The sequence below is a fragment of the Empidonax traillii genome, unplaced genomic scaffold, assembly GCF_003031625.1.
Source record: "Empidonax traillii isolate 1590-97213 ecotype Southwest subspecies unplaced genomic scaffold, ASM303162v1 scaffold501:size454599, whole genome shotgun sequence".
Taxonomy (NCBI): domain Eukaryota; kingdom Metazoa; phylum Chordata; class Aves; order Passeriformes; family Tyrannidae; genus Empidonax; species Empidonax traillii.
Genome location: NW_020955694.1, coordinates 192555 through 206848, shown reverse-complemented (window position 1 = coordinate 206848; position 14294 = coordinate 192555). Strand labels below are relative to the sequence as shown.

General features: G+C 36.5%; 1 protein-coding gene across 9 annotated transcripts in view; it reads right to left on the bottom strand.

Moving 5' to 3' along the window:
- Nucleotides 1-14294, bottom strand: part of CCDC146 (coiled-coil domain containing 146) — a 70527-nt gene that overhangs the window by 7076 nt on the left and 49157 nt on the right. For all 9 annotated transcript variants that reach the window (XM_027896518.1, XM_027896517.1, XM_027896519.1 and 6 more), the window contains 7 exons: nucleotides 13470-13656; nucleotides 9968-10063; nucleotides 9494-9664; nucleotides 8058-8146; nucleotides 7774-7938; nucleotides 5255-5473; nucleotides 4407-4635 (listed from right to left, as the gene is read on the bottom strand). In XM_027896518.1, the coding sequence (XP_027752319.1) occupies nucleotides 4407-4635; nucleotides 5255-5473; nucleotides 7774-7938; nucleotides 8058-8146; nucleotides 9494-9664; nucleotides 9968-10063; nucleotides 13470-13656 (1156 nt within the window). The remainder of the gene's footprint in view (nucleotides 1-4406; nucleotides 4636-5254; nucleotides 5474-7773; nucleotides 7939-8057; nucleotides 8147-9493; nucleotides 9665-9967; nucleotides 10064-13469; nucleotides 13657-14294) is intronic.

Sequence of the window (14294 nt, the reverse complement as noted above, 5' to 3'; positions counted from 1 at the left end):
GAGGGAACACATGGTCTGAAAAAATGGACATCCAGTGCTTATTTTTGAAATCTCAGAGACAGTAGGTATGTACAGCACTAGGTAAGGGCAAATATCAGACTTATTTTCAAAAGTGAGGGGAAAAGGAGCTATGGAACCGTAAGTAACTTGCCTTCACTTCCTGAAGAATAAATCTGGAACATATCATTAAGTTTCCTTTGTTGATGTCAAGAAAAGAAAAAGGGCAGGAAAAACAGCCCAGAGAGGTGTGTTGAGTCATGATGCCAAACCAGACCAATGTCCCACTATGATGATTTCACAGGTGTATGGATGACAAATAGTAGGTATCATACATCTTGATTTTTATATAGCTTCAATATTGTTTCATATGTGATTCTCATAAACAAGCAGAGGAAATGGGTTCTTGATGAAAATACACAGTAAGTACCTCATCAGCAGAATGAGGTCAATCTCAGAGAGACTGCAAGTATTTTTTTGAGAACATGCAAATTCAAAATTACCTTGGTCTGAACTAAAAAGATAATATTAAATAAAAAATGCAAGTTCCTACATGTAGGCAGGAAAAACTGCCTGTACAAACACAAAATCAAGGTCAACTGGTTGGATGCCCTTTTTTTGAAAAAGGGTCTGGTTGTTACACACATGTATGTGAAAATGAATCACTGTCATGTCAAGAAAAGCTGCCATCATACCTGGACACGTAAGCAGGACTGTAATTTGCAAAAGGCCTGAATGAATCCTTTCACTCTCAGCCACTACACACTGTACCTCAAGACAAATAAAGACCACAGTGCCAAAAATAAAAGAAATGCAGAAAAACAGTGACCTAAGAAAAATCTGTCAGGGCTGATTGAAAGAAAGAGGGGTATGCAGCCTAGCAAAAGGATGGGAGAGGAACATGGTTAACTGCCTTCCAATAACATGAAATGCTGCAGAAAGGAAAAGAGTGGTCTGCTTGTCATGTCCCTGGTGCGCAGAATACAAATCAATATTCTTACACTACAGCAAGAAAGATCCAGGCTAAAGGTCAAGAAAATCTTTCCACTGTTAGGAAGGACTGGGATACCTTGTTGAGGAAACAGGTTTCCCAGTGGTGGCTTGAAAGCACAGCTTAGCCCTCTCAGGAATGACAGGCATAGGAGCAGATAGCAGATAAATCTTTATCTGTCTATTAGTCCCATTTTTCTATGCCTGTGGTGATGTAGAGATGTCTGGAGATTTTCATGGGATTGTATTAAAACCTGGACAAATGTTGTTGCCAAATGCCTCAAAAAAACTGACAGTCCTTGTACATTAGCTGAACTCTGAGGCGTGAAAGTCCCATCTACAGCACCACGACAGCTCAGCAGGTCTATGTGTTGGACTAATTAATGGTTGATGCTAGGTATTTCTCATTGATGCATGAAGGCAGATTAGTTTTCATGGGTCACTTCAAACAGCAGGAGCAGCCCCTTGATGTGCAGTCCCAATTAAAAGTTACGTAGTTTTATGCCCAGAGAAAACCACCCTACAAACTCCCCAGGTACATTTTTTGTGTCAGATAAAGGAAGTACCTGTAAATATTTCTATTTTTAAATCTTTACATTGATAGTAAGAAACCTACCTAGTCCACATTACTAGCACTTGCTTAGAAGAGGTCTGGTCTTGCTTCAGAGAAGGGGTTTTTTTTGGCTAAACTATTCAGTGATGTTTCACTCTTTTGTGGAAATAGGCAGCTTCTAATAATGTACAAGTGGAACAGACATCACTTTGATGATTAAGCAGCTCATGTGGAATATGAAGCTGCTCAGGTGAAGTGTTTGTTCTTGCTGAATTGGCACCCAGCCCTGCTCTGGGCTTTTCGCCTTCCCGATGGGCACCCCAGCTGTTATGGGTCATTTCTGCAGCTTGCAAATATTTCTGGTTTTAATTCTTTACATTTGTAGTAATGAAATACCTAGTCCATGTTACTAGCACTTGCTTCAAAGAGGTCTGGGGTTGCTTAAGACTGAAGGAGACAGGAAGGGAGGGAAAAGTAGAGGAGAAAATTTAAAAGGCATGGATGGAGGATTCAGCCTGCTCATGTCAGATGGTCTGAATTTTATTTAAATTGTAGATGACTTTTAAAGAATCACAGAATCACAAAATTATTTAGATTGTAAAAACCTCTGAGGTTATTGAATCCAAGCTATGACTGAACACCACCATGTCAAGTAGACCATGGCACTGTCATGTCCAGTCTTTCCTTAAACACCTGCAGGGACGGCGAGTCCACCACCTCCCTGGGCAGCCCATTCCAATATCTAATCACCCTTTCTGTGAAGAATTTCTTCCTTCTTATACAAGTCAAAGTTTCCCATGCCATTGATGGGCAGAGGTAGATGCCTTGAGAGTAAAGACCTAATCGAGGAATACTGTGCTCCCTACAAAATGTTATCAGGATTTCCCTCTGGAGGCAAAGACACACAATTCGTTCCATCGGTAAAGAAACCTTGTTCACTTATCTGCATCATTTGTGGGCTCCTAACATGCAGATAAGGTTAGGGACACTGGCTCCTACACAAAGTCACAACAGAATGGAGAAATAAAACAAAGAGGAGAACTCAGAAATGAGATTTACAGTCTGCATTAGAGGAGGTCTAAGGGACTCTGATAGATATCAGGGTTTCATAGCCCTGTGGTGCACTGAGCCTCTCTCTGAACATTTATAATTGTCTACACTGAAAAACAGACAAAACACAGACCCAAATGAGCTCCTGTTACCCCTTCAGAGGGCTGAAGACCAGTGATTTAAAGTTGTATTCACTGCATCATCAAGTCAATGTTTCATCTAAATGATCATTATCATAAGATTCTTTGACCATGACAACTGAACAGAAGCCAAACTGGATTTCAACATGGATTCAAATTTGTAATTGGTACAGGAATTAGCAATCTGAATTTGGCAACCAACACCAGAAATCAGATTCAGACTTATAGTTTTTATTTAAATTATGGAGATAAAGCCAAACTATTTGAAACTGCTTCTCAGTGGGCATAATACCTGTTGGCAGTGGGAGTAAGAGTATTAATGCTGGAATGGTTGAGCATAAGGAGATGGATGAATTAGCAGCCAGTTTGAACCATGTAACACCCAGTAATCACAGTAGCTAGTTAAATTTTAAAGGCTGATAACTGATTACTTGTCATTGGTAACTGGAAAATCTCTGACTTGGGAACATTTATTAAGGCTACTGCATGTGTAATATCACACAACCGTATTTTCCTATTTTTTAATTTTATGTCAATATTGCAAAAAGATTTAAAGCACCTGCAACAATAGCATTCCTTCAACAGTGACTTTAGGCTTCACATGAACCATCATCACAAAGGAGAAAGTTGCAGGAATGCAGAACAGAAAAAGCAAAGTTTCACGATTGACTTCACCAATTCACAAAAATCATCTGCATTTTGTTACTGTATTTGACTCAGTGACTTTCAGCCTCATTCTGAATCTTACCTGAAAATGCCTTTTTTTCCCTTTAGGTTGCAGTTTGGGTTTTTTCCCCATACCACCTCTGTTCATAGTTTAAATCTGTAAGGGCCCTGTAAAGTTCTTTGGGCATGATTTGCATGAAGTATTGTACTACATTTTATTCTTGTAGCAGAGCACACAATTTCTTCAAAAGGCCAGAAGTAAGAGAATAGTGCAAGCACTATTAAACAGTGAGTCACAGCTCCCACTGATGCAAGTTTAAAAGGCAATGGTAAACCCTAATTTATGATTTTGTGCAGGCACTAATGGAGTATGTATGGAGAAAATTACCATCTGGAGATAAGGTCAAAACTAAATGAGCCATTTCAGAAAGCAAGGAAAGAATGTCCCAAGAACTGCAGTTTGTTAGTTGTTTAATGTTATGTTGTAACTAGAGCTAAAACTTACACTGTTTTTGTGTAGCAGAAAGTATATGTGGATTATATCATTGTAGGCTGCAGAGTTTCCAGAGTAGGCTCAGGGTCAAGTGTGAATTGAGTTATTATTCCAGAAATTTGACGATCTAAGTGTATCTCCCACCCCTCCACCTACTCCATCAATACAGTTTTAACAAATTTTATCTACAGTCCCATTTTTGCCCCATGACTCCCATTCTCCAGCTTAGTCATACTGACATTTCAGGCCATGGGGAGGGTTAGCTGAGATTCCATACCCGGGAAGCCTTTGGCGTGCGCGTAACAAAGTGCATCAGCCAGTTACACATGAACATAGAAACTCCCACATCTGAAGTTAAAAACATGGCAGTGTTTTGCTAGACAGGTGTATTACTCAACTTGCTTTAATAAAGACTTTTTAAAATAAAAACATCTAGACTTTTTTTTTTTCTATGAAATCACCCTATGCTTTAAAATACAGAATGACATAAAAAAAAAAAGGTTCCTCTGCCACCAACCTCTATCTCAAGTGTTGCCAGATCTGCATTCAGGGCATTCTTCACTGTGAGCTCTTTGAAACACAATGCAATCTCTCTCTTTTTCTCAGCTACCTTCAGCTTCAGAAAACTGATCTTTTCATCCATAACTTGCATCTCATTATCTCCATTTCTACATATCATCTCTTGCCTGTTTATTTTTTCATATAAGAAGCCTATTTCTTCATCTCGTTCTCTGAGCAGAAGACAACTGAAATAAGGCCAAAGTGAAGAGGTAAATTAAAAAGAAAAAATTACTCATATTCAGTGTATTCCATTCAAGAACATAACCAGTGACCTTGAAAGATAGTAATAATCTGGGAAAATTTACAAAGCTTTCACAAATAATATTTTAATATAATGGCAGCATTTTAAATAAGTAACAAAATAATTGCAATGTGAAAATCAGAGAACAAACACTTGGAAAGGTTACTCTTGTCTCTCATATAATTTTTAAGATCTTCTGGCCTACCACAGCATCTAAAATGGATTAAGAAGATCAGAGAGATTTAGATCATCTGCACTTTTATACCTTATCTATGCACAATGCACAAACAGAGCAGGAGGTTACAAGTTCTCAAGGCATTCAGTAGCCAAGCCACCATGTTTTTTGAATTAAATAGTTCTGCAGAATGAGCATTGTCACCTGTAGAAACATCCACATAATGCAAAGCAGCACCATCAGTGCAGTGAGGCAGATTGTTCAGCGAAACATGGTAATGCAGCAGCTTTCTTAGTATTCCTGAATAGGAGTGCTCATAAGCTGAAAAACACTGCTGCTTCATCAATGTCAAAATCAAACACTACCTTAATGGAGTTTACACATGTACCTCTCCTTTTGTTGCTGAACAGCCCTTTCGCATTTTTTACATAGCCGGGCAATGTCCTCTTCAATGTGGGTGACTGTCGTGGTCAGTCTCTCAAGATTCAGATGCTTTTGCTTTTCTTTTGTCTCTTGAATGACTTGTGCAACTTTGCAATAATTCATTTTGAGATGCTCTATTATTCCTGCGTTATTTTTAATCTTCATACGCTTTTCCTGCAATGTTCTTTAACATAACAGAAACGTGGGAATATTTTTAGTCCTTTCAATTTGAAACCAATTTCACCGATTAAAAGCAGCTCTTAAACTCATTCCACAAATATACACAAAGGATCCTCTATGTCACTGTGCTTCACAGAAGCATTACAAGAAGCAGAAAGATTCTCTGAAATGGGTTTTTCTTTGCAAGCTCTTTCCAGCTTGAAAAGAACTGGATTATGGCCCAAGAAAAATGCTATAAAGGGAGCACTGCACTACAGCTCTTTTCTTCTCTACTGGGTAGCCCAAGGGACCATAAGAAAGTTCAAGAGCAGAAGCATAAACTCTGATGAAAAGTCTAAGTGTGTAGAAATCCTGCCCTTCTATTTAAAGAACGATATTTAAATAATTTTTGTGGTTGCAACTCAAAGCTCTCCAAGTTTATTGTTTATAAAATGATGTATCACAACATTAACACAAGAAAGAAAGTTATTGGGTTACCCATTTGACAGATAAAAAGTCATAGTTGGAAGGTTAGTGACAAGATCACGTAAACATAAACAACAGATCTCTATTTCCAACACCCTATGCTGGTCACTGGACGATGGTTCCTCACTTAAAAAGACAGATTGTTGTTTTACATGGATCATTCACTTGCTCACAGCATGGAACTTAGAGTTAGTGAATTTGATCTGTGGAAAGGGTCACTTCTGGATACACAGCACTATCTGCACTGGGAAGATGTTGACATCAACATACAAAAGAGGCAGTGAAAGGAGAAGCAGAGCCTCCTGTTAAAATATAGACCTGCAGATGAAATATCCTCCCCTCAGAGGCTCCACCATTACATTTCTGAATTGCTGTATCCAGAGCAGGGAGCTGCTTTCTGTTTCCCCCAACATGTGTAAGGCTTTGAGTGACACAGGGTGTTACTGAGTTGAATTAAACTTCTGTAAATCGAGTTTCAGGCTGAAAGCATGACAGTGTTGCAGGAATTCAATGTGTTTAAAATATTTTCTGAAAATTTTTTTGTCTTATTTGGACCAATACTCTGTCCTCCAAGTTGTATAAGCTGCAGTGAAGTTCAGTGACACTGATACTAAAGCCTGTTACTGAGATTAAAAATATTTTTCATAGGTAAGAGGATTTTAGTACCTCTTGCTAGTTTTAAATCCAGCCTTGTAGAGATCAAAATATCTGCTGGATATATATTGAGTAGGGTCATCTATAATAATTATATATTCATGATATCTACATAATATTTATCTGTCTTAGCCTTTTTTCCCCTTCTTTCATTAACTGATAAGTCCTCAAAAATTTTACCACAAAATGTGAGCTTGTACACCTTGACAAAATCACTTCAATCACTGAGATTCCACTTCTTTTCCAGCTACCTCCAGCATGACTTTGAAATCAAACTACTAAGAGATTACACCACTAGTGTATTCTTTGGTCTGATTGTGCAATTTTTTGGCACCAAATAACAAAGTTTTGGGAAAATTAAGTTATTTTTAAACTACTCAGTTTTGGTTGTCCTGTTTTGCTTACACAGCTGGCTACTCACTATCTCCTACTTGCCCAGCTACTGATTTCCAAGACATTTTAATTCTGTCTACATTTCAGAATATCATCACCAGGATTACAAAAAGATGGTAATTAGATATCTCCAATAAATAATGGTCTAGGGAAAAACAGAGTCACAAGCACCAGTCATTCTGCCTCATCCTCCTTGTTGTGAATGTAACCTTTCATTGTTTCTAAGATTGCTTGGAAATTGAAACCACTTTTTGTTTCATCTGAAATAAACATTATCTAATAAACTCCATGTGAGTTTGAACCAAGAAACCCAGTTTGTTCTAACTGAATAATTAGACAGCCACATTACGAGCTAGTGACTCATTTAATATACCATGCACAACTTCACTGTGGGATCGTATGTGCCAGGACAGCAAGTAGGGGTACAACAGTGCTGCTCATACTGAATGAAACAGCATGACAATGTAAACATTAAGAGATCTAAGAACTGTGATATAAAGGAAATGCAATGAAAATTTATCCCTTCAAAGAATGGGACAGTGAGGGAGTAGCCAGACAAACTTCAAGAGTGTTCCTTCCCCAGCTAGTTGGAAAGTGTTAGGGGGATCAGAAATTGGAATAGATTATGTAGGAATATTGCTAAATGCCTTTGTTTTAATCAGATTTTAAAAATCAGGATAATAACTATCAAGGATGATACAGGCTTAACTGAAGAGGGACAAGATTCTCTCCTAAGATGTTTTCTAATCTTACATTTCTATAATTGTGAACCACAGCTTACTTTGAACTCACCTTTCCTTGGCTAAAACAGTATTCCTTAAATTTTCTATTTTATTTTCTAGGAATTTTACCCGGTTTCCAGCTTCCCTTGCTTTCCACTGAGCACCACGCACCAATTGTATACATTTATCCCTTTCACTTTGGATAAAATCGCACATTTTAGCAAACCCTTGGAGTCTGAAGAAATGACACATGTGAAAGAATTATTAGAATTTTAGGCATACATTACTTGGATAAAAGTTGCTTTAAAAGACTTTTTTAGATAATGTATTTAATTATTGTTATTATTTTCTTACTGGTTTTGGATGTCTTTTCTCCTCTTTTTCCAGACTTTTATTTCAACATTCTTTCTTTTTACTTCTTTAGTAAGATTTTGGAGTTGGATCTGAAATTTAAATAGAATTTAGTGAGCACTTCAGATATATTAAAGAAATTACTTAGAACAACTCTTAGATAAGGAAAAGACAGTGAAAGGAGATAATTATAATGACTTTTTCCAATGATAATGAAATATTTTTATTAAAATGACATGAAAGAGCACCATTTTCCCATCTATATGAAGCTGACAATGACTATTACTAATGTAGATAATTTGATGCTGCATCTTAAATGCTTGGTCCCCTGAATCTGCAGTTCTGCTGTTTCTACTAATCAACCTGCCAGTTCTACCACTATATCACTATTTGGCATATGCACCATTGAAATTGTATGTTTACAAATAAAATTTAATTTTTACCCAATCCTAACTTTTAAGTAATCACTGATGATTGAGCAGAATGGTACATGTGCATTCTGTTAAGGCTCTGGACCTTTGGATTTCAGTTGTGTTCAGTCCTCAATAGCCTGGGCCATGAACATTCAATAGATAGGCCTTTTCTCCCCTCCCACTGGTAGCAGGAGGAGGAGATTGGTATTATGGAAAGCTGGTGGATGATGAAACTTTGGGCAAGTCTGTGTGTTCCTGAGTTTGCTTTGGTTTATTTTTTTTAATCTGTTTATAGACTGATTTTTACTGAAGGTACAAAACCTGACATGTTTGTTTATTCTATTTTTAAAGGCAAAGATTCCCAAGGTGCTAGAAGGGCAGCTTATATAATTTATTTGAATACAGACACACATTTTGAGAACATAAATAGTTGGTTCCCCTATAACAATTTGGTATTTAGTAAATAGTGTGTGACGTTGCAGCACACACATGACATTATAATAAAAATAAATTAATAAAAATGCAGGCAGCAAACACAATGACTAATCATAGGAAAAGTTTTCTTTCCCTCCTCTTTCTCTAAATCAATATAATTATTTATGTTTTGAAATGCAACAGGAAAACAAAGATTTTTGCCTTTCCTTGGAATTAGTAGTTCTGTTTTTCTCCTAACATCCATATATTTGTAAAATAAAACACACAGTTTTACTTCTAAAAATCTCAGGTGAGTTCATCTACTTTTCTGCCTCTTTCTTTCAAATTATTCATTTTATTCCATAGACTTGAAAGAAAATGTTCTTTCAAATACCTTGTTTCAATTGTGGAGTGACGTTTAAAAGAACAGCACTGCTGCACCACGAATTGTCAATAAAACACCACAGTATTGGGGGAGCTTCCTGGGTTCTGATGGAATTTCAAAGCTAGAGTGGGAAGTGAGAGTCCATCAGGCTCCCTTCACTAGGAATGCAATTTCTGCCTATACCAGCCTTGGCTTTTGAGAAGTTTTCCAAAGATATAATTTTTTACCTTGGCTTTCTGAACATCCCTGGATTTCAGCTGCCTCTCATCAGCTCTGAGAGAAGTCAGATGTATAAGTTTGGATAACTCATCTCTGCGCTTTTCCTGCTCTTTGAAAAGCAGGCGTTCTTTAGCAATGCATTCTTCTAACTTGTGGGCATCCATATCTGAGATCATTTCCTAGAGAAAATTAAATTTAATTCCTTATGCATCAATGCATCAGTGTGGGCAAATGCAAAGTTGGAAATACTTTGGGTTTATCTGTGAAGTAAAAAAATATGTAGACTACATGGATCTAAAAAACTTTTTTTTTCATTTTTTAAAAAAATTACAAACAAGTGGTCCTTAAAATGGAACAAATACTATCTCATTTTCTCATCAGAAAGCTGCATCTAGAAACTCCCATTATTTTTTCTTCAGAGTTCTTTTAATCTCATATTAGAAAACCAATTGTTACAGTGAAAAAATGTGAGAAAGCAGAACCTGTTCAGCCAAACGTCTCTTGATCATTTCAATTTCCTCCTGCACTTCTCGTCGTCTTTCTAATAATGCTTCATTTATTTTTGCATTCATTTCCACCTACAAAAATAAACCAAGCTCACTGAGTGATGCAAATAAAATATGAGGAAAATGTAAACTGTAGAGACTATTTGAAGTAGTTACCCAAATTAAGAAATTAATTTTCTTTCTTATTACAGTAGCTAGTCCAAGAGTGCTTTACTGAGTTTAGTTCCTCAGCAACATCTCAAAGTTTCTCAAATTTTCCTGTTAAGAACTATGAACACTAAACTTCACAAAGCCCAGTTTAAGGAGTGAATTTAGAAGGCTTACATTTTTCAGCAACTAAACTGTCATTAAAAAATCCAATAATCACAAAAAGAGACTATGTAAAAATGTCACCTTCTAAATTCATGGAGGATTTTCAGAATCAAATTCTGACCTTACTTAAGAAAAAGAAATAGATCTACCACTGATTTTAGTACAGTCAGTATTTCACATCTAGGTAGATTGGATATCATATTTTTTTGTTTTTATTATTAAAGTGGGATTTTCCTTTGCTCAAGAAAGTCAAAACTAACAACACAAACTTTTATGTACTATTTTTTCATATACATTATGGGAAAATTTCTTTATTCAATCAGATATTAAAATTACGTGAAGGAATAAGTTAGAAACTACCTCTGACTAAAATATATCTGAACAATCTCACTACAAGTACTTGCATGATATAACTCATAAGACAAAAGGTTGTATTGACCTCGTTGTGATTAAATTCATTTAAAAATTCTTTATGTTTATAAGCAAGTAAGAAATAAATGCACAATGTGCAAACATATGTTACCTATCTAATTGATGGGGAAAAACTCTTTAGCAGGGCCTGTTGTGATAGGACAAGGGGTAACAGTTTTAAAATAAAAGAGGGTTGTTTTAGGTTAGACATAAGGGAGAAGTTTTGTATAACGTGGGTGGTGAAACACTGGCACAGGTTGTCCTGAGAGGTGGCAGATGCCTCATCCCTGGAAACGTTCAAGGCCAGGTTGGACTTATCTCAGAGCAACCTGATGTAGACGAAGGTCTCCTTGCTTACTGCAGGGGTTTGAAATAAATGACCTTTAAAGATCCCTTCCAACCCAAATTATTCTATGATTCCATGATTCTAATTGCAAATCTGTAACTCATATGGGTGGGAAAGAAATCACATTTAACAACACATCTGGAAAATATTGAAAGATAATACACACAACCCTGTGGTATCTTGCTCAGATCTCAACCAGATGTTAGAGTTCAAAACACAATAAATCAATACTGATACGTAGATATTTTGCATTTGTGATTTTAACTTCTGTGTTAATACTGTAAAATTAAACATTCACTTGCATTAAATGAAAGGGGGAAAAGAACATAGTAAAGGTCAAACTGTGGAGTTACTTTGGTTGCAGCTGCCAGCTCTGAGATTTGATTTGACTTAGGTTTACTAAAAGGTCAATAAAACCTGTTCTAAGAAAGTGATTTTCACTCTCGTGGTGTGATCAAATGCAGCTTTTCTGTGGAGCCTCTATTAGTTACCGCTTCTGCTATGTTAAAGTTAAGAGCTCATATAAACATCTTTAATCCATTAAGGACTTTTGTTCACATAAGACATGGCTAAATTTAGGCACTTTTGGCTGTCTCTGCATTGGCCTGACTGAAGGAAAGGCACGCACAGAGAGGAGCAGCAGTTCTGCTCCGGGCTGGTGATGGCCAGAGGCGCAGTTCTCTTTCACACAGAACAGCAGCGTTTAGCAATAGCTGACCTTTCACAACTTACTAAGAAGAAAAACACATTTGAAGGAAGTGTTCCTGTAATTTCCTTGTTCTAAAAACCAGTCATTGTGCGCTTCGCTTATGATTCAAAATACGAGAAATTTGGGGAAGCACACTGCTGTACTGCTGCTTCTGCAACCACACCTTTAAGCGAGCAATTAATTCTTGTGTTGTTTTGTTGTTTGTTTTTTTTTTTTTTTCCACTTGGAATCACAATGAATAAACGTAAATCTGGGTTTTTAAGTAGTTAAAGGAACTTTATCTACTTAAAATATTTTTTTTAACTTTTGCTAGGTGTGCTCCCAAGTTTTACGGATTAAAATTGCCTCAATGTGGCAAAAGCCAAGCAGGAGCAGGGTTGACACTCGACCCTCCCATGCTGCAGTTCTGCCTCTGCACTGACCATGCTGCAGAGGAGCCATGATTTCACATTTGCTCTTCAAAAGGAGCTGGGAAAGGAATTAGAGAAAATACCAAGCATGGGAGGATGGGCTAAAACAACTATATTGCTGTGGCATGTTTGCATTGGGGCAGCATCCTGCAACTTCTTGAGTAAAATACTGACTAGAATTCCACTTTTGTCTCTCCTGCCATTCTCTTCCCTCCACTTCTCATGATGATGCTGCTTGTAAGACACACACAAAGTTCTTGTCCTTTCAGTGTGAACGAATTAGGCTGGGATGGATTTCAGTCTCACAGACTGTGAACTCTCACAGATGTCGATGAGTTACAGAATTTGATTTTAGCATTACATGTGGTTCAGTATTTCAATTGTGGCTCTCCCTCCAGGAATATTTCTTCAATAGGAACACAAGAAAAAATGCCATCTCCTAGATTCTCTTAGCTTATTCTCTTAGCTAAGCTTTAAAATCAAATTCTGGAATATAAGTCAGACCTTTAATCATTATTTCAGGGAATTAAGTCCAAAACTTTGTTGAGTAGTTATAGAGCTTTCCAACCTCCTCCCAGGTAAGCTTAAACTACTAGGTAATACACATGTGAATTCTGGAGGAATTTCAAGAGACACCAAAAAATATTGTTTAATAATATTAAATATTATCAAGTAGTATTTACTGTTTTCAAATAGCAAAGCTAAGTATGTATGACTTTTACTATGAGATGGTTATTTTTTAAAACTTTACAATGATGTAAGTAAGACTCCTTTCTGCCCTGAATTGCTTACATGGACCAAGACAAATTTCAAGGACAGTGTCAAGGTAGGAAACGTCAAGTCCTCTGAAAAATATTCACCTGAATAAACAAGATTAATTTTGTAACACTGACTTACAATTTAGACTAATCAAAGAGCAAGTAGAGGAGAAAAAAGAAAGAAAGAATAGAAGAACCAGTGATGAGAGAAAGAAAATATAAAAAATTTACAGACATAGTAAATTTTTAAGAAAGAACTGGAAGCAGAAAAGAAAGAAAATGCTTTGAACACACAAGTAGAACAAGATTTTTCTTTAAAATCACCGTTGTCAAAAGCCTAGGTAAAACAGAAAAGAGCAAAAAAGTATTAAAAGAGGAATGGGTGAAATACTAATGCAAGGAGGAAATAAGGAAGTTGAAATAACTCTTCTTCCCTTCCTCCTTCTAGGACTGTCAAGAGATTTGAGGACTGTCATGAAAGATTTCTTACAAGAAAAATTAGAATCTTTATGATCAATGCATTCATACAGACCTCTGATTTGAGTCTTTTATGCTGTGCCTTGTCTCGTTCCAAGGAGTCATAAATCATACCCAGTTGTACTTCCAGCACTTTTAAATTTTTCAGTTCTCTCTCCTTCTGTGTTTGCTTTTGAGTGAGAGCATCACGTTGTTTTTTGTTCTCCAAGATACATTTATTTAAATTGTTTTCCAGAATTTCCCTATGGAGATAAGACACAAAATCTTAGTAACAGGTAACTTCACCAAGATATATATGTAAACAGGCATGACCATTTTAATGGGTTTTGAGTATCTCATTTTTATGGCTGACCAGCAAGATAAACTCACAAACTACTGATAAAAATTCCCTGAAAAGGTAGCATTTTTATAAATGTAAGCAATTACAATATTCCTAATTATGTCAATGGGGTCTCACAGTCTGTTCTAAATATGTAAAAAAATCCAGGGAAGCTAGTACATATAAAAAGATACGGGTTTTAGTATGAGGGAATATTTCAATGTAAAGTGCCACAGGCCTTTAATACAACACTTTAAAGAATTGTTACTGAGCATATGGCCATGATTACAACTATACATCTCCCTCTGCAAAGAAGGAATGATTTGAAGCTTATCATCAACCTAACAGTTGATTTTACTTTACCAAGTATATATAAGCTCATAGTTCAAGGTAATATTAAAGAGATGAGTAACCAATCCCCACTGAAATTCAGGAGTTTGTGAGTACTGACATCCATGATCCTCATTTGAAAATGAAAATACTGACATACCCTTTTCTTCATCAATTTACTTTCCAGTGGGTTGCACAGGAAAGAAAATATCTGCACTGAAGAGAGAAACC